Source organism: Pan paniscus, chromosome 1, assembly GCF_029289425.2.
Source record: "Pan paniscus chromosome 1, NHGRI_mPanPan1-v2.0_pri, whole genome shotgun sequence".
Taxonomy (NCBI): Eukaryota; Metazoa; Chordata; class Mammalia; order Primates; family Hominidae; genus Pan; species Pan paniscus.
In genome coordinates, this window is record NC_073249.2 from 208464903 (window position 1) to 208491330 (window position 26428).

The 26428-nt window shown below is 54.4% G+C and overlaps 1 protein-coding gene across 4 annotated transcripts in view; it reads right to left on the reverse strand.

Annotated features, from left to right (window-relative positions):
• The window catches only part of PAX7 (paired box 7), a 114149-nt gene extending 94404 nt beyond the window's left edge, over positions 1–19745 (reverse strand). Inside the window, exons 1-4 of one of the 4 annotated variants that reach the window (XM_008967111.4) lie at positions 18902–19068; positions 16053–16288; positions 15351–15480; positions 14222–14350 (exon numbers count right to left, since the gene is read on the reverse strand). In XM_008967111.4, the coding sequence (XP_008965359.2) occupies positions 14222–14350; positions 15351–15480; positions 16053–16288; positions 18902–18986 (580 nt within the window). In that variant the 5' untranslated portion in view covers positions 18987–19068. Of the gene's footprint in view, positions 1–14221; positions 14357–15350; positions 15481–16052; positions 16289–18901 lie in introns of all 4 variants that reach the window. The other 3 variants (XM_003814438.4, XM_008967109.5, XM_008967108.5) reach the window with 3 other exon arrangements.
• Between the last annotated feature and the right edge of the window lie 6683 nt (positions 19746–26428).

Genomic DNA, 26428 nt, shown 5'->3' on the forward strand with positions numbered 1-26428 from the left:
ATGTCTTGCAAAAGCACCTGGGTGACTCCGGGGCACAGCCCTCTGTCCTCCGCCCTCTGCCCTCCTGCTCCTTCCATCCCCCACAGGCTGCATTGAATCCTCCTTCCAGCACCATCCCAGGATGGCATTGCAAGCCAGCTGCTCCACCAGGCCCCAAAATGAAGCACAGAGTGTGTAACTGCTTTCTGGTCACACAGCAAGCAGGGCAGGGACTGAAGAGGCAGATGTCAGTGTCTCTTGACCAGCCCTGCCCTTTTTCCAAAGAGACCTCCCAGCCAGGAGAGAAAGTTCCCTAATCAGAGGAATAGAAGAGGAGGATAATCATTTGTCACCAGATAAGCAGTTATCACCTTATCTCTGAAGACCAATAACCACAGCCTGAGGGCTCTGATTCCAGGAGTATACAGAGCTTCTTCCCCTCACCCTCCTCCAGAGTAGCCTTGGATGGGAAGTGGTCCTTGCTCTTCCCAGGACAAAGCCCTGCCTCCCTGGAGTTTCCTCTATCCATGGGGAAACAGGCTGGTTTTTCACTGCTTCCCCTCCACTAAACACACGCCCAGAGTATTACAGCTCAAAGGATGGCCCCTGAGGCTGAGAATCCCAGGACTCCATGGAACACAGTTTGAAAATCCACTAGGCGGATCCTGCCTTGCCATTGTTCAGACAAAAGGACCAGGGGCCAGAGACATGAAGCGGCTCTTCCAGAATGACACAGCAGTTAGTGCTCAGGCTAGGGCCTCTGCATGGGGCCATTTACATGAGGATCTGACTTCCAACCCTAACCACAATCTGTGATTCTTTTCCCTCTGGGCTTTATTTTCCCTTGCTGTTGAAAGGACTGTTCCCAGGATGGTGGACAGACTAACCCTTCAGCAGGCCAAGTTTGTGGCATCTAGCAGGGCTCGAGATCCCAGTAGGTGCTTATGGGTGCTGGGAGTGTGGGTGGTAGCGGGGTGGGGTGGGTGTGGCAATGGCTTGAACCACAGTCTCCCCTGGACCTGAGAATCTGGGGTTTATGAAGAACGGGGGAGGGGGATGGGGGCTGCAATTGTCCAGATGGGGTAAGAAGAGGAGATTCTTGCTGCCCTTCAGGCTTCTTAGGGCAAAGGTGTCAGAGTCCTGCAGAGCCTGTTAGAAGGGCACCCTCCTCCCCTTACTTCCTTGGGCTAATCAACTCTCTGTGCCTCAGTCTCCCCCTCTGTGAATCAGAACTTTAAGGCATGTGTCACATTAAACACGAAGGGCGATGAACTGCCGGCATGGGGAAAGGCCTCATTCCTGCGGCTGTCCTTATCCCATGCCTTCCTAATTCCTGGGAGCAAAGCTTCCACCAGTCCGTTTTGCTCCTGTACCCGCACATAACTGCCAGCAGACCAGAGTGGCCTTTCCCTCCTTTGGCCTCACTCATGTCACTCCCTCTGGACCTCAGCTTTTCCATCTGTAAAATGGCCAGATGACCTCTAAGGCCTGTTTGAGTCTGACTCCACCCTTTGTAATCTCAGCCTGCAGAGGAATTCCAAGTTCCCTTGAATGAACCTAGCAGCCAGTCACGGGCTCAGTACCCTTGGGCATCAGTGGTGGGAGTCTGGGAATGGGCTGCTTTCCTCCTCTTCCACCTCCAGCTGGGGCAGCCCTCTCCTAACCATGTCTCCTTGCATCCTCTGCTCTCCAGCCCCTCTGCACCTCTCTGCTCCTTTCCCACAGCCTTGACCTCCTAGCTGGTATCTCCACATCTTCCGGTACATTCTCGGCTCGGTGAATCCATCAATCCCCTACTGAAATATCCTCCATGGCTCCCCGCTGCCCTTGGAATAAGTCCTAACTCCTTAACTTAGCCTTTGATGAGTCTGGACTGGCAGTGGGGGTTATCCTCCCCAGCACATCCCACACAACCTAGGGCTTGATAAATAGTAGTGGAATGGCTGGGCATGGTGGCTCATCACTATAATCCCAGCACTTTGGGAGGCCAAGATGGGAGGATCGCTTGAGTCCAAGAGTTCCAGACCAGCCCAGGCAATGTGGCAAAATCCTGTTTCTACAAAAAGACACAAAAACTAGCCAGGTGTGGTGGTGGGTGCCTGTAGTCCCAGCTACTTGGGAGGCAGAGGTGGGAGAATCGCTTGAGCCTGGGAGGTTGTGGCTACACTGAGCAGTGATCACACCACTGCATTCCAGCCTGGGTGACAGAGCAAGACCCAGTCTCAAAAAAAAAAAAAAAAAAAAAAAGACAAAAATAAAGTAGTAGAGTGAATGGATGAAGAGTGACATTGCCTTCAAAGAACTTCCAAATCATTGGAGTCAGGGCCCCTTTTCTGAGAGATGGCTGGGGGTGGGGAAAACAGCTCTGGTTGGGGAGGGGAGGTGACTGGGGGCCAGTCAGGTAGGAGCCTGTGTCACATACCCTCACCTACCTCCTTTATACCTGGAGGATGTTTTCACCATCTCCTCAAACCAGAGCACTCACCCACACCTCCCTACCCTGTCAGTCAAGGCTGCCCAGCCTCTGCCTGTGGGGACAGAAGCCATCAGGGGAGGGAAGTCCCTCCACACACAGAACAGTGTCTACTGGGCTCCAGGAACTGGCTCTGTGCGTTTCTACCTTCTTCTCTTGACCTTCTGCTGAATGAGGAGCTGCCCACAGAGCAGGTCTATTTCTTCTGTCTAGAACTGTAGATCAGGAGGGATACTATTTATTTGCACTTGGCTGAGCATCTGCCCCCACCCCACCTGCGCCCACATTTGGTGATCACTTATGGATTCACAGCCCGTTTCTTCCAAGGCCCCTATTATTTCTCAAGTCATAGGGGAGTGACTGAAAGAAGCCTTGGAGGAAATGAGGAGGCAGGAGAGGATGGGGGAGTGATATTTCTCCAGCCTCCCAGTTTGCCCTGTACTGTATGTAATTATAGCATTTACGCTTCCTAGCCTACTTTGAGGTTGTGTCCATGGACCCATTTTGCAGAAGAGAACATCTAGGCTCTCAGAATGCTTCACTCAAAATTACCCAGATCTTTCAGAATCCAGGGTCCTCCTCTTTCTCCTTCAATCTCCTGCCTCCTTCTCCTCTCCCTTCCCCCCCCCCCCAATTCAGGCATCTCCTCTACAGCATCCTCTATAGCTGTGACCACAGATTCGCAGGCCACCACAGCGGGGGTGACTTTTGGAGACCTCTGTACCCAGCTCCCTGGGGTCACAGAGGACTAGAGAGCCTGAGCCACAGAGCCGCGTGCCCAAGCCATGTAGCACTTAGCGACAGACTGTCCAACGGCTGCAACTTTCTCCTTTCCTCCACCACCCCGTCCCAAGTAAGCAACCCAGCCCAGGCGGCAGTGGCGGCGGAGCCCAGGTCCTTTGCCCCCCTCCCCTCCGCTGGCCGGCGCGGGCAGCTGACCCAGCCAAGCTCAGCAGACGAGGCCCTGCACCAGGGCCCGGCTCCCCTCGCCCGGAGCTCGGTTTTGTTGTGGGTTTTGTGCGTTCTGTTTTGTTCCGTCCCCCGCCCCTTCCCGCGCGGGTCGCCCCTCCCCCTCCAGCCCTTCCCCCACCCCACCTCCGGGATCCCCGCCCAAGGCCCCAGTCCTCCCCCCCACCCCACCCCCGGGCTCCCAGCGTGCCCGCTCTTGACTTCATCCACTAAGTCAATAGCCCGGGCGCGGGCGGGCCGCTCCCCCCGCGCCGCGCCGCCCCGCGCCGCCCCCCGGTTTTCTTCTCTGGATAATGGGGGCTCTTTGTGGCCTAATCAGCCTCCTGAGGGGCCGGGAGGCCGGGAGCGCTTCCCCCGCGGCCGTCGGTGGAAATGAAAGCGGGATTAGGCCGGGGCCTCGGCCCACACCATAGTAAAGCGCCACCAGGCATTCGCCTCTTCAAAGCCGCTTTCGGGGGTTTGGTTACTTTATTTCTAAAGTTGTTTGTATTTCTAAAGTGGCCATTGAGGCGCGAGCGGGGACTGTGCCGAGAGGGCGGCGGGGAGGGGGCGCCCCGGGGAGGAGGACGAACTCCTGACGCCTCCCACCCTCTGCCCGCCTGCACCCGCTGACCAGTTTCCAAACCGCTTTCCCGGCCCTAATTTCCTGCTGCCTGGGGAGGCCAGGAGCGGCTCTTATCCTCACTAATCAGATAGGGAAACTGAGGCTCGGGTACCGCCGAGACGGAAAAGACCGGGTTTTTGGGGAAGAGGGTCGACGCAAAGGGGGCCATTTACAGCAGTAATTGCCTGTAACAGGCAGCTCTGGGCAAACCTCTCTGTGTCCCCTGTATGGGCCACCAGGCCACCAGAGAAAAAGTCCCAACCAGAACCTAATTTGAAGAGAGAGGGAGGTTCAGCCCCATTTATTAAAGAAAGTTCCAAGGCCTCTTTTCTTAGGGTTCACTCCAAGGACCTCCGACAAATCCCGGACATGCTGGGATTCTGCAATCATTCAGAATCTTCCCCCATGGAAAAGGTAAAACGGGTGGGCATTTTGAATTTTGGCATTTGCAGGCAGCGGGAGGGAGGAGAATGGAGGATGGGGTATATCCCCCAACATTGGACTTTATTTTTCTACCATATTTTTAGACCCTCGGAAGGGTGAATTCGAACTCAAGAAGTCCAGGCGGGAAGGAGAGCTGCAGGGTGAGGACCGCGGGAGGCGGGGGGGGGGGTGGGGAAAGCGCCTTGCCAGGTGGCTTAGAGACCAGCTTCCTGAGTTAGGGCTGTGGTTACAGGAAAGTGCGGGAGACGGAGGTGCTTCTGCAGGCTTCCACTGGGAACAAGAGGTTCCAGAAGCTTCCTTAGGACTCATCCTGACTCCTTCCAACTCCCAAGTCTGCAGCCCAGGTAAAGCCAGAGCAGACTTTAAGGCAAGTTTTCAGGAAACCAGGAGGCTTGATCCAGACTCACAATCTCCCTGCAAAAGTGTTCAGAACACACCGCACAAACACACACACGCCTCACAAAACTTCTGAATGTTGCTCTGTCTCCACCTTCTCCAGTCACCGAAAGACCTCGGCCTGAATTGGAGCCCGCAGCCATAGCTGTCCCTCTCCACCTGTCGCCCTCGCGGAGGCTTGGGACTGTAGAGAACCCACCGCCGGCCGCCCACTCGCCCACTTGGGTGAGGTTCTGTAGGGTCTGGGTCCCATGGAAAGGACCCAGAAAAGTTTAGGGTGGAGTTTTCCGAGCTACTTATCGCGCCCGCCGCCCCACCCCTTTTTCTGTCCCGCTCGGGGGCCTCTTTGATCTTCGGTCTTTTCGTGGTGTCAGACAAAGAGTGCAGTGAAGGCAACAGGCTCCGCAGCCCAGCCGCTCCTCCCTCCGCCTCTCCCTCGAACCCGTGGCGAAGCAAGGCCCAGCCCGCCGACGCGGGCCACTCCAGAGGTCAGCTTGGGGGCTGCCTGCCAAATTCAGCCCCAGCTCCGCAAACACATTCTGCTGTCGTGCGCACGCACGCGCGCGCGCGCGCGCATACACACACCATTCACAAACACCCAGACACAAGACAGTCTTGCGAAGAGGGAAGCCCACAAAGATATCCAGGTAAACACACAACAAACACATAACGAGACACATCTGTTTATTTGCGGGCTTGTTTATTTTCTGTCTCCACCGCCTGGCTCAGAACCCCATGAGGGCAGGGACCTTCTTGAGGTCACTTAACACAACGCCTGGCACCTAGTAGGTGCTCAAAAAATTCTTGCAGAATGAATGAAGACATTCACACACATACACTCCAGAGGAAAATTTCTCTTTTGGGTGGTATAGGTAAAAGGGGGAGCATAGCACACGTGCTTATAGCAGCATATAAACACTTCCCAAAGGACCCTTCCAATACCAAGTGGGGTGGAGGAGAAGCTCTCCGCTCTGTTTTGGAGAGGGGAGGAAGCAGCAAGGACCAGACCAAGGGCAGGATCTCAGTGCCCCTCCTCCCCATCTCCTCATTTTGAGCTTCCTGATGCTGGAATCAGAAGCTCCCTGGAGAATACTGGAGTCATCAGGAAGCACGTAGATGTGAGGTTCTGAATGGGGTGTGGCCTCTAGAAGCCCCAAAGACCCCTTTATACTAGATGAAAAATTCTGCCTGTATGAAAGTATGTAAGTATGTAAATGGCAAGGTTTTAGAATTATTTTTTCGGTTTTAGCCTATTCTTAAAGGGATCCAGGATCCCCTAAAAGGATAACAACATTTGTCTTAGCTAATTCTCTTTTTTCATGGAAGGAAACTGAGGCCCAAAGAAGTTGAGTGGGTTGTCTAGAGTGATATCGCTAGTGAGTTGCGGGTGGCATGGACAGTAGAACCTCGACCACGATGCACTTTGCCCCTCTCAGATTGCTCCAGCCTCGCACACCTGGGTTCGGATGGAGAGCAAGGCGGTCGGAGGAGGGGATGGGACACAGCCGCGGGGGGCTGGTGGGTGCGACCTGGACCCGGAGTTGCACTGAGCCTTCAGCTCGCCCTGGGTTGCCTCCCCCTTACTCGCCCTCCAGTCCGCAGCGTTCGCAGCCTGAAAGAGGGGAAAGTGGCCGGAGCGCCATCCCTTCCCAAAGCCGAGAACTTAGAAGGGGCGGCGGCTAAATTGGAAGGCGGCGAGCTTCACTCTCCGGGCAGTGAAGCCCGGGCCGGCCTGTTAATTTAGCAACGCTCTGAATGTAGTTCCCGGCCTCTCCCTCTCTCCACGTCCCAACACCGCCAGGCACGCGGGCTGGCCCCTGCCCAGCGCCCCGGGTTGGAGCGCGGAATCCGGGCTCCCGCCTCGGGGTCGGCCTCCCTCCCGCCCCGCCGGCCCAGCTCGCTCGCCTCTAATTAAGCGGCAGGATCGCAGCGAGCCGCCGGGACGTGCTGTAATATGATGAACTGCCTTTGTGCCGATGTCACCGAAAGCGCTTCTGATAAGGCGAAGCCACGAAGGATCAAAAGGGCGGCCGCGGCTCGCCCGCCTCCTGTCTTCCCCTAGCCGCTGCCCGGCTTTGAGCACTCGCCCTCTCGGCCCGTGCTCTCCCGCGGGCTCTGTCTCTAGGTCCCGCTGGCTCTCCTGATCCGCCTGTCCCAGGGCCAGTCTCTCGGTGATTCTGCATCTCTTTGTCTTTCTTCCTGCTGCTCGGCGCCTCCCACGGCCCCTCCGCATTTTCCAGCGTACTCAAACTGTGCGCAAGATTCTCTTCTGCTGCGCTCAGACTTTCTCACTCTGAATTTTCTAGCTCTCTCCTCCTCTGTGGCTCTCTGTCTCCGCTGCCTCTCCCCACCCCTCCCTTGGTCTCCACCGGAGCTCGGGCCCAGCGCACCTCCAGGACCAGGGCGACCAAGCCATGGAAAGGTCCGTTCGCTGACCCTCAGACTGGGGAAATCGGCCAGTTCACTGGCAGCCGACACGCAGAGCCCCGCGGCGGCCCCAGTGCCCCTCGCAATCCACCCTCGCTCAGCTCGGCTGCCAAACCGGGGGCCTGGCACGCGTGCCCAAGGCGCCCTAGAATGCCCTCGGGGCCTCTTTTGAGCTGGACTTGGGGCGCACACAACTTCCCTTCACCCCTCCCGAGGCTGCAGCGACCCGCAGACGCTTTTCCTCTCCCAGGGGGTTGAAGTTCCAAGTGCAGCCGACCCCCTCCCTTCGCATCCCCTTCCCCACACCCCTTCCTTTGGCCCCCGCCTCCCCTTTGCCCTCGACCCCGTCTCTTCCTCCTCCAGGCCCCTCCCCTTCGCATGCTGGTAGTTCCCCCTGCGCTCTCACTGGACTCCTTCCCTGCCTCACCTCTCCCCCACCCCACTTCGTTTGAAGTTTTGGAGACATCTATCTACTAATGGCGAAGTTTCCCCCTTAGGTCACCGTTCTGCCTTGATTCGATTTGGGAAGGCGAGTTCCCTCCCTCCCTCCCCCTGCTCGACCCCAGCCGGGGCCAATCGCTCCAGAGCAGGTCAGAAAGCGCTGACCCCATTTCCACCTTTTCCTCTTTCAGCCAGAGTTGGGGGAAGGGGAAAAGAAGAGGGAAGGCCCCGGACAGCAAAAACTGAGGGGGGCATCCTAATCTTCGCAGCGCCTCTTACCCTCATCCTGTTTGCTAATTACCCCTTTAATCTGCAATGGGAGGGAGAGAAGAGCTATTTTTCTGGAATTTCTGGAATGTGTCCTCCCCCCTTAGTCATGGCCTTCAAGGCCCCAGAGCCTCTAGAGAACCTTTCTTTGGGGGTCTCTCCTCTGTGCAGGAACCCTTCCCTCAACCAGGCATTGTCTTTTCAAGGGTGTGAGTTCTGTCTAGTCTTAGACTATGAGCTTCCAGGGCCACGGCCAGGACCTTGTACATTACATGTTTATATCCTTAGGTGCTCTTGCCCCACAGTACAGAATGAAGCCTCATCAACTTTGTCGATGGTGATAGAATGATGGCAAATAGAAACTCCAAAGAGGTAACCTGGAATGAAATCTCATTTGCTCAGCCCTCTTTTCCTATATAAAAATGTGTTTTTATATAATATTATTTATATATAATGTAATGTGTGACAACTATCATTTTCAGAAAGACATTCTTAAAAAAAAAAAAAAGCCCAAATAATCACCTTACTGCTTTAAGGCTACTGTTATATGTGCTTTTAAATCCTTCCATGTAAATTCCACTGAAAATTTGGAAAGCTGTGAAAGGGGAGGGGGCCGCGGGAGTTGGAGAGGGGGGAGGTTAATCCGGGTTTAACGCTGCGATGCAGTCTCAGGACCAGGGTTAGCCTGATTGCGTTATCTCTTCCCAACATTTGAGACGCCCATATTTTACCCAGCCAAATAGCTCCGAGAGCAGCGCAGATGGCTGCTGTGGTCGCGCCTCAGGAAAATGTGTTATTAATATCTAAATAACTTCCCAATACTGTCTGGTAAATCTCCCCTCCACCATTCCAAATGATGAATTCGTTTGAAGTCTTCCCCCAGCCTCATCTTTTCAATGTCTCTCTTCTCTCTTCTTCTTAGCCAGGCTTATTTCAAACTGGTAAATATCTAATTCCTTTAACCGCTGCGCCGTGCACACTCGTCTTTTAGGTACAAACGCCTTGAAACAGCCCAAGTGTGGCGGTGCGTGCCCCGAGGGGAACACAAAACCCGCACGCCCCCGCAGCGGGGGACCCCAGCCGGTTTAGACGTGCCTGCGTTCCAAGACCGGCTGAGCACGGGAGCCTCACTCAATCCGGGAACCGAGCCTCTTTTCTTGCGCGCCCTGGGGAGCCCCTCTTGGCTCCCCACGGAGTCCCAAAGGCACCCCCCAACACTCAGCTCTTCCGCAGCTCCCAGTCCCCTCCCTTCCACCCCTTCCCAGACCTCCGACGGCTTCCCCCGCTCTCTGGGGCGGATAATTGCCCTCCGCTCGCCTGTTCTCCCTTGTTTAAAGTTTGTTTTCTAAATGTCTTCTATTAGATTATGCTCATTCATCCCCCTCCAACCTTATCTCCTTCTGTCTCTTCTCTCCTTGCCCGTCACACTCAATTTAGGCACGAGTTTATCTAGCAAACAGTTTGCAGACTTTGTTTATTTACCGCGGGTTCTGGGGCTGCGAGCGCGCGAGCGCCAGTGTTTGCCTTTGTAATAGTTATCTCCTCATTGTTGTTTCTCGTTAGTCTCTGCTCCCGCCTCCCCCTCTCTCTTCTTCGGTTGGGGGGATGGAGGGAAGAAAAGGGGAGCCTTGTCAGCCCAGTGTGGGCTCGGCCCCTCGCCGGGAGCCCCCTCCGCCGGGAGCCCCCTCCGCCGGGACGTTCCCAGCTCCGCACGCCCCTCTCCGCTCGCCCCATCCCCCCCAGCCCCCGGCCCGGCGCGCCCCTCCCGCGCCCCCTCCCTCTCTCCCTCTGGTCGCACTGGATATCCACCGCCGAGCGCTGCCTAAAGCCGGGAATTGCCTGACACCCTCCCATCTTCCTCCGAGCCCCCATTATGCGAAGCTGATCCCACTCTGAACAGCTTCAAATCCCGCCTGGACTCTGTTTGATTAGATTGCCAACCCGGGGTAATCCTTTGATTTGGTGGAGTGTCAATTACCTGTCTCTAAACACACATTTACAGAGGAGGAAACTTGTTGGTTTAAATCAATGCAGATTGTTTGGTGATAAATGGACTATCCTCGTCCCCTCCCTCGCCCCCGCTTCCAAGGCTCCTGTCCCTCTCCGCCCCCGCCCCTTCCTGGTTCTCGAAGATCCCGTAAACAATGTCCCTTCCAGGTGTGAAGCCGAAAAAATGGTGTGGGCTGAGGGGAGCCGTGCCCCCCTTCCCCTATTCACTCGCTCCCCCGGAGCCTAATTAAATTTGGCAGGTCCTTGTACACACAATCAAAACAGCTTCCTCCAGTGTAGCAAACGACCGAAAACCGCATTAGCAGCTATCGCTGCTGCCAAATTAAATTGTTTCCCACCTCCTTTTACAAGTGTCTAAAACCGACACTCCGGGCTCTCCCCTCCTTTCCGATCCTTCCCCGTCATTTCCCACTCCACACCTGTAAGTTTGCTGCCTTAAAAATAAATAAAGGAAAAATACAAAGAGAAACAAATCTGCCTCACTCGCCGTCCTCGCCAATCCTCCGCCCACCTCAGATGGTCTTTCACACCCAGGAAGTCTGCAAATTCTCCACCTGGACTTTGACACCCCCAGGATTTCCCCCCCGCCCCGTCCCCTGGAGAAAAATGCTACCTCCACTACTACTACTTCTTTTTTCTAATCTTGTAACTTTTCCCTGTATTTCATACTAATTGTAACCTCATTGGCCTTTCCATCCTAGAGAACAAAGCGGAGCCCCTGGTCTGATCCGGTCAGTTTTGGCTTAAACTGGTGCACTGTCAGATGCATGCGGCTTTGGTGTTCTTATTGTTTGTCACTGCTGTTATTGTTTTTTATACTATTGCTTATTTCTTCACACTCACTCCCTCAGCTCCCACTGAGGAACGGTTTGACCCATTGCAAACCCCTATCAAATTCCCCACAAGAATCTCTCTGAGCTCAGATTCTATGAAAATCTTTTCCTTTCTCTTCTCTCCTCAAATCCCCTCCCTGTTGGGTCCCCGGCCTGTCTATCCCCTGATCCTCGGAGAAACGGGTGAAGAGGAGGGAGTCTAAGTGCATGGGGGCAAGGAACTGTCCACTTCCCTCTCCAGGTGAGCCAAGCTTGGCTGGGGCAAGCACCTATCGGCAACGGTCTGAGAATACTCACCACCAACAATCCTAATAACTCAGTCTTAACAAGGATAAGAGCAAAAAAAAAAAAAATATGAACAGCCTCATGAATATCAGCCCAAGGGGAGCAGGAGTGAGCTGTTCAGAGATGAAAGTGCACAGAAATAAAAGCTCAATTTAATCTGCTTTAAAACCCTTCAACTTAACGTTTGTGCTTCAAACTCTGAGAGTGAGAACTGATTGCGGATAAATAGTTTCTTACCATGCCTGGAAGCTATTACACCCCTCTCCAACACAGTTTCCTATTCAGCAGTCCCAGTTTTCATTACCAGCTCTAATAAGTCTTAACATTATTAAATGCCAAGCGGACGATAGGAAAAAACGGACTCAGGGAGGGATCTCTCTTTAGTGCTTAAAGAGGAGAGCTCTTAAACCCCTTCTTTGGTGGCTCCCTGCCATGAGAGGGGCAACTCCCCCAGAGAAAGCATTTTTCAAGAGCAAGAAGCCAAAACAAAGTTGTGGGTGTGCACAACTCCCCCTGCTCTGGCCATGGGGCGTCTCTGCCTCTCCCTACCTGGATTACTCGGATGGAGATTAGAAGGTCTTTTCACCTTTAACTTGGCCATGAAACTGATGTCTGGGGCCTGGAAGAGAGATGAGGGGTTCACAGGGGTGCCTGCCGACCAGCCCAGGAACTCAAATAGGAAACGGATACAATTTGCTCACAGATGGATAGATGGCTCTCTCTCATCTGCACCATCATATTGCCCATTCACGCCCATCTACACACTCCCTGCACATCTATGCTGAATCCCATTTGCACAGATATATGGCCTACAGCATTCAGATCCGAAGGCCCGTGGGTAAACAGTCACACCAAGAGATGCTTGCGCTTACACAGCCATTCAAAGCACAATCAGCGCACCCAGCGCACCCACCGTCACGCAAAAACTGCGGGACTTTCTGGAGACCAGGCTCACTGCATAAGATCATTTCATTTCTTCAGCTTCTCTAGACTTAGCACCTGTGTCCTCAGCCTCCCCCATCTGGCACAGGCTCCACTTTAAACCCTTGGAGACGTGGTTCTTCCTGGTTCTGCTGCAGGGAAAACCTCTATCCAGCGAAGTGGCTTGTTAGCTGGTGTGGTGAGCCCAGGCCAGCATGGAACGCCCCGCATTCCCTGGAATCAGAGGAATCCTCCAAACCGCACGATCTTTCCATCCTCTTCCTTTCCTTCCCTTCCCTTTTTTCTCAGAGGAAATTTACCTATTTGTGCTTCCTCGCAGATTGAACTGGATATACTCCCTGCGTGCAAACACAATTAAAGTCTCTCCAAGGAAAACCAAACCTCCTCTGCTTCTCCCTGGGATAACCTCAGAAGAGTTGTTTGTTGTGCAGGAAAGATTATTTGTCCAGGAAAGATTATTCAAGTTCTATGCCTCCCCTCCACAACCCACAAAAAGTCCACCTAGTCTCCTTCCAATGGGAACTGAAATAAGGACTGGGTCCCCCGGCAGGTGTCCCAGGGCTCTGGGCCGACTGGCCTAGCCAAGGACCGCTTGGCAGTGCAGGGCTGCCTCCCGCCGCAGACCCGTGGCCCCTCGGCAGGCCGGGCACAGCGGGGCGCCCGGCACAGCTCTCTCCCTTTCTTCCCTCGCCCTTTTGTCCCGGGCGGGACTGCGGCATCACTAGGGGCCCTGTCTGTCAATGGCCGCCCCTTCCCTTCGCTCCAGGCCGCTGTCACACGGGGCTGCCCGGCCACCCATCCTTCCTCCTCGGACCACGCCTGTGGGGGCTGGGCGTAGATGGGAGTTGTCTTAGTAAGCCGGCTTTGTCTGTGAAGTTCATCTTCAAGGTTGGGAGGGTCTTCTGAGAACTGGAGAGAGACCTGGGCTAGGAGTGCTTGGGTCGTGAGGAGAGGGGTGCTGGGAGAAACCTCTGAAGGGAGACTGAAACAACACAGGCTTTTTGCAAGCTTTCAGGTTCCAGGGCACTCGCCACTTTTTCCAAAGCCATCAGTCTGCGGGTTCCCATGGCCACTGTCTTTCCGATTCCCTCAGCCTGCCGCCTCCCCGCGTATGTGTTTGGGGCCTTTTCTTTTAACTGTCAGTCTTTGTGACTCTGGGTCTTCCATTTCTGTTTCTCTCCCTGTCGCCCCTTAACGTGCACTTACCAAGTCTCAAAGAGACTTAGGAGGGGAATTATGAGGGCAATGAGGAAGGGGAGGGGGTAATGAGGAAAAACTTTCCCTTCCTTCTCTCGAAACTTCCTCCCGTCAAGAAACAAAAGCACAATCCCCTTTCCCCGGCTTGCGGGCGCTTGAAAACTAAACGCCCTCCTTAGCTGATCCTGAGAAAAAGCATGGCGCAGGGCTCAGACTCCAGCCTGCCCGCGGAAGCCGTGCTAAGAATGGGGAGAGGGTGTGTGGAGCCTGGGTCTCTCCCCCACTGCGATCCTCCGACCCTGGGCATCTGGGAACTTGGCCTCCACTCCCAGCCCTGCCGGCGCACGCCACAGAGGAAGGCACTCTCTGTCCCCCAGTCCGCCCTGGCAACGCGGGGCTGAGTCAGGCGGCGGCCCTGGCTAATTTTTATTGATTGCAGCGGTCAGTCAACTGTCAGGCGGGGTTTCAAGGGACCGTTTAGAGAGCGTGTGCGGGTCTGGTTAACAAATTCATTTAGGGAGCCGCGGGCCGGCTCCTCCTTCCTCGCTCCCTCCCTCCCGTCCCCCGCCCCCTTGCCCAAGTTTCCTATAAATAATTGATCGATGCCGAGAGTAGCAGCCAAAACGCCAGCCCGGGAGGACGCACTCCCCGCAGTATTGGGGTAGACCAGGCGCGCAGCCCCGCAGCCGGGCTCTCCCGGGACTCACAGGCCGTCCGCGCCCGGCCTCCATAGCGCAAAGAAGGCGCGGGCTTCGCATCTAGCCGGCATCCGGGGTGCGCACCGAGGGGGCGCTGTCGGCAAAGCCTGAGCGGCTCCCAGCTGCCCCGCAGCATGAGAGTTTCTCCGCTGGAGTTCTGGTCGCCTGCTCCGGCGGCGGGAGCGAACCACTGGCCCGCACACCGGCGCGTGGGAAAACCCGGGCTGGGGCCTCGCAGCCCAGGGAAGTTCCCTACCTTTGTCGCCCAGGATGCCGTCGATGCTGTGTTTGGCCTTCTTTTCGCCGTCGTCCTCCTTCTTGTCCGCTTCATCCTCCTCCTCTTTCTTCCCGAACTTGATTCTGAGCACGCGGCTAATCGAACTCACTAAACCTCAGAAATTCAAAGGCAAAAGAGCAAGTATAAGTTGTTGGAGCAGAGGAGCGAGCGGTGGCCTGGGCCCCTGGGAGAAAGTCAGGAAGCCCCCTGCTTCCTTACAGATATCCATTCATCCCTCTTCCACACACAGGCATTTAGGCATTGACACGTACTCCATAACCAGCATCCACTTGGAGAAGCCTGACTCACACCCCGGGCACTCACAGGGTGGTTAGACTGTGCATTTCTATGCAGATGCTTGCATGCATTCGTGCCTTACACTAACACCTGCCTAGGTGCACTTCCACCCACACCCCTGAGAGGTCCCAGGGCCTCCCTGGAGTCTCTCCAGCTCCTGCTGCCACTCCCACACTCAGGTGTGCATTCTGGCCCTGCGTGCCTGAATGCACATGTACACACACACACACACATACACACACACACACACACAACAGATCACTTTCTCTCTCACAGGCAGTATGGTTTGGGACCTCCAAATTTAGGACTCAAATGGCTGGTGTTGGCAACAGCAGAAATCATAACTCTGAGACGGTGGTCCAGGGAAGCCCATGGGCATCCACCCTCCTAGGACAGATCCATCTATTGAGGCCATTTTCTCCGAAAAAGCCTCCAGGGGGGCTCTCTTATCATCCAACTTTCTAGGTTAACTTTTTGCCCATTCCTGCCTGCCCGCCTGCCTGCCTGCTTTCCTTCCTTCCTTCCTTCCTTCCTTCCTTCCTTCCTTCCTTCCTCCTTCCTCCCTTTCTTATTTCTCTCCCCTCTTTCTTAACTTTTTTTCTTTCCCTATTCCTTCTTTCCATCTTATTCCATTCTGTTTTGATTTACTCCTATGCCTTAACTCTGCCTTTCTGTACTCCTTTCCTCCCAACTTCTCAGTAAGTTCCCAGTCAACCATCATCTCCCCTCCCCTCTCTCCCACCTCCAGCCCTCCACACTGGACCCCTGGCCACACTCTGGGCCAGCTCTGCCGGCTCAGCTGCCTTCTCACCTGAGGGCACAGTGCTTCGGTCACAGTGCCCATCCTTCAGCAGCCTGTCCCGGATCTCCCAGCTGAACATGCCCGGGTTTTCCCTCTTGTACTCCTCAATCTTTTTCTCTACATCCGGAGTCGCCACCTGCTTCAGAGGTGGAGGTGGGAGAGTAGGAGTGGAAAGATGGGATGGGGGGAGGGAAATACTTTTAATATCACCTCTTAAGAGCCCCAGACCAGGCTGGTGGTTCTGGTTACCTTGTGTCTCCCCATCCCCCAAGAGATTGGCTTTATCCTTTCAAGAAACCGGTTCCTGGCTCCCAGGAAGGCAGCTGGGGGTCTGGCCAGGTGGGGTGGGGTGGGACATGGATAGGCAATAAAAAACTCTAATTAGGACCCCCAGGGTCCCCGTCATTATCTCAGGAAAGACTGAGAGAAGATGTCTTCTGGTCTTGGAAGGTGACAGGGGTTGAGGCAAATGTGGGGACAGTCCAGGAATGGCTCATTGGCCTCAAGGTCTTGCACAACCTAGACCTCACTTAGCTCCATCTCTGAGAAATTCAAATAATAGGAAAACAATGGGAGGATATCTGGGAGTAGAAGACACCCTCCAGCTGTACTTTCCTACAGCCTGGTGCCACGAGGTAGTAAGAGGGGCCACAACCAGGAGCCCCCGACTATAGGAAGCCAGCTGCCAGCCTCTGTGGCAAAGACACTCACTCTGGGCTTGCTGCCGCCGATGGCCCCAGGCCGGATGGACCCGGTCTCCTGGTAGCGGCAAAGAATCTTGGAGACGCAGCCGTGGGAGACACGCAGCTGTCGGGAGATGACACAGGGCCGGATGCCATGGTGGGCCATCTCCACTATCTTGTGGCGGATGTGGTTAGGCAGGGGTCGCCCATTGATGAAGACCCCTCCCAGCTGATTGACCCGGCCTTGGCCAAGCGGGGTGGACACTGGAGAAGGGAGGGGAGATGCAGAAGGAGAGAGGTGCAGGGTGAGGATGGAGAGCAGACACTGAGTACACTCCCTGACTCCAGTTTTGTTTGTTTGAGCCCCAAGACCTCAGACAGCAATCCCGGTGGTCCTCACACTGGGGCTTCGGTAGGTAGGTAGTTTGAGAAACAACTGTCATAAATCTAGGAAATCTCCTGCAGAGATGGATAGAGGAGTCACAGCTGCAAGAGTCTCCCCAGATGCTGTGTCCCCCAACTCCTGCCACACTACGAGGGATGAGGACACACCTGGGGGATTCGAATGCTGCTAAGAAGGGGAGGGAGAGAGACGAAGGTGAGACTGCAGACAGAGCCACCAGGCTGGTAGAGCCTTGGAGATCTTGGGACCAATGACTATCTGTCCCTCAGGCCGAAGCTTGGGCTGCAGGCCTGCCTGCATCTTGGAGAGGCCAATAACGGGTGTGATGTGGCTCATCTGCTCAGTTCTACGCTCCTGGTAGTCATGAATGATCCAGTTTGTTGGGGGCTAGAAAGGCCTGGCTGATTACTACATTTACAGCTCTGGCTAGAGCTGTGGAACTGACCCAGGGAACAGCTGAGGCACAGCCGAGGGACGGGTGACATATGCTGTTGGCTGTTGCCTCCAAGGGCACCTGGTTGTCCCTTGGGTGACTCTCCCTGCTTCTAACCACCCTCGAAGTCCTAATTTCGTTTTAGGACAATTTTAGGACACTACTGCCCCAAAGCTCCTAAACTAAATAGTTGACTTGGCCTCACAAATCCATGAACCGTGCCTGCAGGCTCTGCGAGGCTGGTAGGCAGATGGGACACAGTCCCCCTGGGTGGGGGTGACTTTGGGAACCGGGAAGACAGGCATCCCTGGTGTGTGCTGGGGAGGGGAGAACGCCTGGTTGCCTTAATGCAAAGTCTACACAATTTCCTCACAGAAGATTGGGGGGACACCCAGCGCACTAATCCGGCCTCGATCCCCCCAATTTGGGGACTCAGCGGTTGCGGAGATCTGGAAGATTAGAACGATTTCACAGCCGCGGGAGTGGAGGGAGCTGACTGTAATTGAAAGGGAGGAGGCGAGAAGAGGCTCCGCTGCTGGGCCGTTCCTACCGCCCCCTCCCTCGCTCTCCCGGTCCCCCCACCTCTCTTTGTAAAAGTCGGTGTCTGAAGCCACTCTCGGATTTAATCAGAAATCGTGCGTCGCAAAGTCGGAGTCACTCGGTCTCCGTGGCGGGATATGCCATTAGCGCTCAAGAGCTCTCGAGCGCCCAACTTTATATTCAAGAGCCTCTTTAGCGACCGGCACTCGGCTCTCCTCAGTATTCTGCGTCATGTTGGGCAAATATTGTTCTAATCCGCCGCGCGTCCTCAGCCGCCTGTTTTACTTGCATTCGCTACAGGAGAGTGCCACTGCAAATCCCCGGGTTTGCGCGCTCTCCCGCCTGCGTGGCTGCCGGCGCGCACTTGATCACGGAGCCGCTCTCTTCGCCTCTGTCTAATTCAGGGACCCGGCGCCGTCTCGCTGCCCAAGGGAGCTCCTCCCGGATCGCAGGCTGCCAGCCCACCCACCCCCTCCCTGCCTCCTCTCCCCTTCCTCACGCGCCAGGGACTCAAACGATCGCAGGAAGAGTAATTAAAAAAAAAAAGTCGCACATATTTCTAATGACTTCTCTGTGACACCCTAGGCTACCTACCCTCAGAAGCCAAATGATCCCTCAGTGACAGGTTGAGGCCTTCCATTAGTTTAAAAAGAAAACAGAACAAAAACACAGGAGCGGGTCTCTCCGCTGTGCGCTCCCAGCCTTTTCTCCAGCCAGGACCCGGTTCGCCGCCGCCCGTCCTATCAGGTCTCCCCGGGCGGGCGCTGGATGTTTAGGAAGGACGCTTTACAAAATCAGCTCTTTCTCCTCGTTTGGACATTGCCGTGCCCCTCTCGCCGTTTAGAGGTTCTCTAAACCTCGCCGTTTAGAGCTTCTCTCCCGGGAGATTTCCAGAGTGCGGAAGCCCGAGTAAAAAGTTTTAGGGGGAAAATCATTACTAATTATTATTTCCAATTAGTTTGTTTCCAGGCGGAAAAGCAGGAGTGTTTGAATGTGGCTTCGGAAGAAATGGATAGTCGTGGTAGTTGAGGCATATAAAGTATCACCCATGGTAGGTGGTTCGAAATAAAGGACTGGAAGACCAATCCCGGGGGTGGAAAAAATAATTCAAAACAAGAGTAGAAAGCTGGCAGCCAGCGAGCCAGGAGAGCCGAGAAACTGTCAGGGAAGAAGTGTCTGGAAATAGTGGAAAGAGCTGAAATTCACCAGGACCTGATATTTACTAGGAGTCCAAATCTACCAGAATTTCAGCCCTGCGGGTAAAGACCGGCAGCTAGCGACCTGCGAAACGAAGGCCGCCGGGCAGTGAAACCCACGCAGAAGCGGACAAGTATGGGTCCCAGAAACTCCCTGGGTTCCGCGCCCGGACTGGGACCCAGAAGAGAACGGGATCCCTCTGCTATCGCCGGCGCCGCCACCGTCCCCTGGAGACCGCAGCCTCTCCAAGGACCCCGAGTTCCGGGCGGCGGAGTCGCGGCGAGGCCAGCCTGGGCGTTCTTACCTTCCAAAGGGAATCCCGTGCGGGGGTAGTTCTGCCCCGGAGCCGGCCGCATCATTCTCGGTACCGTGCCGGGAAGGGCCGCCATTCTTGCGCACGCCGGGGACGAATCCAAAGTCGGCAAAAATCGCTTCCCGTCCGCTCCCTTCACCCCTGCTGCGAGCTCTTTCTTTCCGTCTTCTTCGTCTTCTTTTTTTTAACCTCTTCTCCCTCCCCTCCACACACACTCCCTACCCCCACCCCCCACCCCTGGCTGCAGTCAAACGCGTCCAGAAGCTGGGGAGGGGGGTGAGGTGGGGCGGAGGTTGGGGGGAGGGAAGGTGGCGACGACGAGGAAGTTCAAACAAACAAACACTCCAACCCCAAGTCCGCCTCTGCCGGCTGGCCTCGGCCAGAAGTTGTGCGGGCTGATGCGCCTGGCAGAACCCGGAGACGAGGCCCGGCGGCGGAGGGGGGCCGGGGGAACGCGGCCGGAATCGAGGCCGCCAGCCTCAAGAGTGGCGAGCGCCGCGCTCTCGCGCTCTCGCGCTCTGGCGCTCGGGGCCAAAGTTTCCCAGCCCGGAGACTGCGGAGTGGATTTCGTTCTCGTATTTATTTATATATTTATTCTCTCGCTCTCGCTCCCTCCCTCTTCTCCACGCCTTCTTTCTCCGGACCACACTCGCTTCTCCCTCCACACCAGCTTTCACAGCCCCGTCCCCTAGGAGACCCGGGGACAGACGGAAGAAGGAGCCTCCTCGGGTTTCAGGGCTGGACGGAGGCGACAGGGGGTGACGGGGTTGGGGAAAGAGAAATGGAAAAGCGAGGGGGCGCGAGTGATCAGCTGGGTAAGTTGTGCAAAAGTATTCACCGAAGTACGAGGAGGAGGAGGAGGAGGAGGAGGAGGAGGCAGTGAACGCGATCTGATAGGTTCGGACTTTTCTTTTATTCATGAGGAGGGAAGGCGGCCAGGGCGCAAGGGAGCGGAGGACCAATAACGAAAAGAAATCGCCAGCGAATATTTTTTTCCCTCTTTTCTAATCCCCGGCTCGACCTCGTTTTGGGGGAGAATTTGAACCGCCGTGAAAACAGAGGGAGCCGATCCCGGCGAGTTGGGGGCTGGGGGAGAAGGGGAGGGGGCCAACTTTGTCCCGGTGCCTTCCTTTGATGAATGGGCCGGATCCGCCGAGTCCCCGGCCCCCAGGTCGCCCACGGCTGCTCTCGGAGTCCCGGCTGTATGGGAATGTCTGCCTCGGGTCCGGCGCCTCTCTGGAGTCTCGCCTTTTCTCTGGCCTCCCAGGGCCAGAGTCCGCCCTATTTCTCATCTTCTCCCTCGTCTTACACCCTCTGAAATTCCTCCAGTGAGGCTCCCCGGGAACCGGCCTAGGGTGACTTGAAGGGAGGAATTCTGACCTTTTCTGTGTAATGTCAGAGCCCCGGTGTCCGGTTCTTACTCTACCTTCCTGCCGCTCTGAGAAGCCCCCAGTAACCGTATCTGGTTCCGAGGCTTGGCAAAGTGGGTCTGCCAAGTGCTAGGGACAGGTTTCTTCCTCCCCTTCCAGTTCCGCCCCGTGCAGACGTCTCCAGCCGCCGCCGTCCTCCTCAGGCCCCCAGGCCGGGCCTATAACTCCTTTCCAGCAGGTAGTTGGGTTTACAGGGAGTTGGTGCTGGTGTGAGGATCTGGGGGCCCAAAGAGGTGGGAAATGGGAGGGAGGGAGCCCGTCAAGACTTGATACAGCTCTGAGCTCATCAACTCTGAGCTCCTTGCTGGTGGGTTTGAGGGGACGCCCCAGTTGAATGATCGGGAGTCAGGGTGGGGTGATCAGAGGTTCCTGAATTCTTCACTTTCTGAAGCCAGGGTGACCAGTAGCCTCAACCTCGGGACACCGAGTCCTGGGGGCGAAACGCCCTCCCAGCGGGGCAGGACGCCACAACTGCAGGCCTTTTGTCTCCCGGGGGAAAGAGCGTCTCCGGCCCCACGCTGGAGGCAAAATACAATAAAATGAACCCAGCCCTCAATCTCGCCCCCTGCCCGCCCTCTCTCGGCAGTGGGGTCAGCCTTGTCTTAGCCTGGGGCGCTCACCGCTGGCTGGCCCCAGGGTGTCCCCATCCCTCCCCTTCGCCTCACCTGTGACCTTTGCCCCTTTCAGCATGTGACAGATCTCCCTCCTCTCCCCACTCTCCTAGCACTAGGGGCTCATCAGATTTTGGGGGGCCTTCTGGGAATGGGGTCCCTGATGAAAAACTTGTTAAGCTCATACTCTCTCTAACTGAGAAGAGAGATGCTAAGTAGCTTTCGAATTGGAAGGGGGACACCAGGGTACTTTGCCTGGCCCAAGTTATGGGGCCCTCCCCCGGGAGAGATTGGGAGATCAAGCTTTAAGCCATAGCATGTGTGCCCAGGGAAGATAGCAACCCCCTTACATCACCAGCCTTGCTGGGGACCTGGCCTGCTTTGACCTCCATAGGTGGATATATATTCTCTGTGTGTATATATACATGTATTTGTATCATATACACTTACGCATACACACGTATAACACACACACATATATATTAGGTATATTGCATATTCATCCATTCATTCGTCACTAGCTGTCCTCTGCCTGGAAGGTTTCAAGGCACTTCTTCCCTGTATTTGTGCAATGGGCCAGTGTGCTTGCGTGTGAATATAGGCCTGTGCCCGGGTCTGTGTGTCAAGGTGCAGGTGGGTTTTGTGTGTAGGTCTGTTTGGGGTCAGTTTGAGTAAATGTGTGTTTCTAAGTGAGGGTCCCCCCATGTCTGTATTTCTGCTTTGAGGTCACCTCCAGGTTGCCTTGGTATGGCTCTAAGCGCGCGTCAGGAATGTGTGAGTGTGTGTTTAGGTCAATTCTCGAGTGAGAAAAGACCTCCAGGGTGTGCCAAGGGTGGGAGGCTCCCTCTCTTCTGGCCAGTGCTCATGTAGCATCTTGAGCTGAGTGGGGCGAGTGCATAGCTGGACACTTCTGCTGCCAGGGACCCTCAGAACCTCAGGAGTCCTGCACTGGGGCCACCTTGCCCACAGTGTGGTCCCTCACCCTCCCTGCAAAAGACTCACAGTAGCGGGTCCAGTAGCGACACAGGCCCCCAGCGTTTCTGCAGCTCCGGGATTCCATGGGCCCCTGCAGAGGGAAGGGTTGAGGTGGGGTTGTCTATTGGAATGAGCGTGGCCATTCTTGCCTGTTGGAGACCAATTTCACAAATGATTTTTGCAACAATTAAGGAGTGTGGCGGGGTGAAATGGCGATTTCACATCCAGCAGGGGAAAGGGGGGTTCACCTGGGAACTGTGGCTGGGGATGGGGGAGAGCCGCATCCCCTCCTCTTGTTTCCCTTTGCTTACACCCTTGTCTAGAAAAAGTCACCCCCATGCAGGCTTAATCAACTCCTAAGACCTCCAGTTGCTGCTGGGAGGGTGTGAGGGCTTCTGAGTGTGTGGGCTGGGCCAGACTTGTTCCAGAAAGTTTTCCTTTAGCCCTTGACCCCCTCTTTCTGTCCCTGTCTCTCCTCACCCTCTTTCACCCTCTTTCTCTCTGTCTCTCTCTCACACACAAATATTTTTCCTGTCTCTCTGTCCCCCTCAGTCTATCTTATGGTCTCCTCCATCTGTTTTGTTCTTTTGGTCTCTCTTTCTCTTTTCCTCCTTGCCTTTCTGGCTTCACCCCAGTGGCTTTTCTCTGGGACTGTCTGTCTTGTCACCGCCTCCCCCATCTCCATGGTTTCCTGAGGTATGTATGGGCCTCCATTGCTCTCTGGGCTGTAACTCAGACCTGAATCCCTGGGAAGATCCTTTGGTCCAGATGAGGTTGGCTAAAGACCTTGGGGAAGAGATCCTCCTTCTCTGCTTGGTCTTGGGGTGCATCTCCCGGCCCAGCCCAGCCCACTAATCCCCCAGGAATCATTCCCATCTCAGTGTGGTCTGGCTTGGATGATTGTCTCCTATCTCTAGCTCACCCCGTCTGGTCTGAAATCTCTGCATTCCTCCTTTTCCCTTTTCTTAAAGGCAACAACAATGCTAATAGGAATTCTTCTTCCCAAGTTTCCAAGTGGCATCTTCCAAACCCAATTTGGGTTTGGAAATGGGAGAAAAATAAGTAGGCCCAAGGTACAGAAGCAAGACCCCAGCTTGAGTTCAGCTGGGGAAACTTGGCCTGTCTCTGGCTGCTCCCTCCCAAGACATAGGCCACAAAGGGGCTCCCTCCTCCCTGCATCCAAGTGGCCAACAGCCTCTTCCCTCAGCCCAAGGGAGAGGACGCTCTTTATTTCAGTCCCCTGTGTCATGAGCATTTTTGGAAAGTGATTACCCAATAAATATTCCTTTAAAGGGTAATAAATCCACCTTGAAAACCAGGGGTTTTAATTTCATTGGGGGCCTTTGCATTTTCAGAGGCTCTGGCCTGCTCTGCTAGAGGAGGCCAAAGACATCAACAAATGGAATTACTCAGTCTTCAAATGTTTGATAATGAGAGAGGAGGGGGTGGGCGTGGGGGTGGGGAGGGAAACTGAACATCCAGGAACAAAGGACTCTCAGGAGTCTCCTTCCAGGTTTCGGAGGCTGGAATTCCTCAGCGCTACATTTCCAAGAGGCACTGACCTTTTATTATTATGCTTTTCTTTTAAGAAGTGGCACTCTTCTAGGGGTGAGCTTGAAATAAGCTGCCCAAACCTGAATAGAAACAAAAAGGAAAGTTGATAGCTTGCTTGACATTTTCATTTTCCCCAGAAAAATGGAATAGTATGCACTGGATTCCAGTTCTCAAGAACTGGGCAAGAACAACAGCAGTAAAGATACAACAACAGTAATAATAACCAGGTTTCTCTCAGGCCTACTGCTAAGTAGGCTCTGGAGTGAGCCTCCTCCCGTCTTTCTTCCTGGTCTTCTTCCTTCCTCTCCTTCTCCTCCTCTTCCTCTCTTCCTTCGCCCTTTCTCTTCCTCTTCCTTCCCTTCCTTTTCTGTTTTCTCTTTCTCCTCTGTTTTCTTCCTCTTCCTCTTCCTTCGCCTCCTCCTCCTCTACACCTCTTTTTTTTTTTTTTTTTTTTTTTTTTTGAGACAAGGTCTCACTCTGTCACCCAGGTTGAAGTGCAGTGGTGTGATCTTGGCTCAGCACAGCCTCTGCCTTCCGGGTTCAAGCAATTTTCCCACCTCAGCCTCCCGAGTAGCTGGGATTACAGGGACCCGCCACCACACCTGGCTAATTTTTGGATTTTTAGTAGAGATGGGGTTTCACCATTGTTGGCCAGGCTGGTCTCGAACTCCTGACCTCAGGTGATCCACCCACCTCAGACTCCCAAAGTGCTGGGATTACAGGCGTGGGGCACCATGCCCGGCCCCTCTTCACCTCTTTTCCTTCTCTTCCTCCTGTTCTCCTTCCTCCCCTCCTCATCCTCCTCTTCTCCCTCTCCCTCTTTCTCCTTCCTCCATTCTTCCTTCTCCTCCCTGTTTCTTATGTCTCCCCTTTTTCTCCTTCTCTTCTCCTTCCTCCTTTTCTCCTCCTCTCTGCTTTCTTTTCCTCCATTTCTCCCTTCATCTCCTTCTCAGGCTGGTCCTGGGAGCCTTTTACCTCTCAAGGTTCTGGGAATAAAGACAAGCAAGGCTAAAGCTTAGAGAGAGACCCAAGACAGGCCAAGGTGCTTCTCCCACTTCTCCTCCTTCTCCTCTCTGCAGTTTCCTCTCCTATTAACGCTTTTCTACTGGCTTTCAGAGATGCGGTTGAAGCCATCTTTACAGAGTGTTCCCTGATATCTGTAAAAGCCTTTTCCTCTCTGCCCGTGCCTGGTAATCCCTCTTTCCTTTCCATTTCTCAAGTGGAAAAAGAACCTTCCCAGGAGGAAGAGAATACCCCTCCTCCCCTGCCAGCCCTCCCCAGTCTGGTCCCAGTGGTTTAAAGGTAATGGATTGGGATGAAGGTATATTGGGATACGTTCATATGAATATGTGAGGCTGAGGGCATGTGTGCACCTATATAAGAGTATACAAGAGCGTGTACACAAGAGAGTATGAGTAAGCCTACATATGTACTTATGTGCATGTGTGCATGTGTGTACACACGAGTGCATATGCTCATGCAGAGATGTGAGGTAGGGCGTGTGTAACAGGAATTTCTCTCTCTTGGCACCCTTTGGAAGCCTCGGGAGGAAAGTCTCCTCCCAAACTCCCAGTTGCCGGAACAAAAGACCAAGTGTCAGACGGTGCCGAGGCACCTTCTCCAAGTTCAATTTGCACCAAGTCCAGCATTAATGGGTTGTAGACTTTGCCCTTGGACAATTACCTTATCACAGTGGAGCATCTGTGGGACCTTCAAAGCACTTTCATTAAACAATCAAAGGGATGTGGTGAGCCCAGCACTGGCCGGCCTGGAGCTCCAGGCTGTGCACAAGTTCCAGGGAAGCCCACAAGCCCAGGCGAACTTTCCCTCCAGGCCCCCAGGCTTTCTCAGGGCTGAGGCAGGATGGGAATAGGATGAAAAGATCAAACGCTGCCTGTACTCCACCTTAGATTGGCTTGTTGAGAAGAGGAAGCTGATGGAATTGAGTTTCCTTGCTTGCAAGTCTCCTGCTTCCTTCTCTCCCTGGGGATCTCCCTCCTCTATCATGGTTCACTCCATGCAGAGGGGTCTTTCCTCTCCCACATGCAGGAGGAGCATACGGATGGACTTGGTAGGAGCTTATGGAAGCTCCACAAGGACAAGGGTACTTGTTCTGTGTATTCATTGCTGTACACTATATACCATAGTAGATGCTCAATAAACATCATTGGGTGAATGAATGGATGAATGAATTGTCCTAGCACATTGAACCTTGGCTTGCTCTCTATGTGCTAAGGTTTCCTCATAGGTTAACTGGAGACTTGTCCCTTGGAGCACCGCGAGGGTGCATGGCCATATAGGCATGGTGAACAGTGCTCCAACAGAACTCAAAACATGGTGATCTGTACTGTCCTGAGGAGCAGGGATGAGTTGGGGGAAAACGCCTAGCGTCATGGTTGGTCTACAGTTGGTTGGCAGTCAACGCAAGCTGGCTTCCTTGTTTCCCACTTCCTTGATAGTTGGCCACTGGGATTTTTTTTTTTTGTATTTATCTCTGCAATTCTGGGACGGAGCTCAGTGTCTGAAAGAACACAGATGGTGCACAGTAAAGAGCTGAATGATCTTGAAGTTGGATGCTTATGTTACTCTTTGACCTTGGGCACTCATGTTTATAACTAGAATTTTTGAATGCCCACTCTGTGCCACACAATTGACAGTAAGCCTGCTTAATCTCAAAGCTACCCCAAGTAGGAGATAGCAGCATCTCTATTTTACAGAGGAAGAAATAGACTCAGGGAGGCTCAGAGAGGAGTCCAAGGTCAAAGAGTTATCAGATAGCATGGAAGAGATTTTTCTTTTCTTTCTTCTTCTTCTTCTTCTTCTTCTTCTTCTTCTTCTTGTTCTTCTTCTTTTTTTTTTTTTTTTGAGATGGAGTCACATTCTTGTTGCCCAGGCTGAAGTCCAATGGTGTAGTCTGGGCTCACTGCAACCTCCGCCTCCCCCGTTCA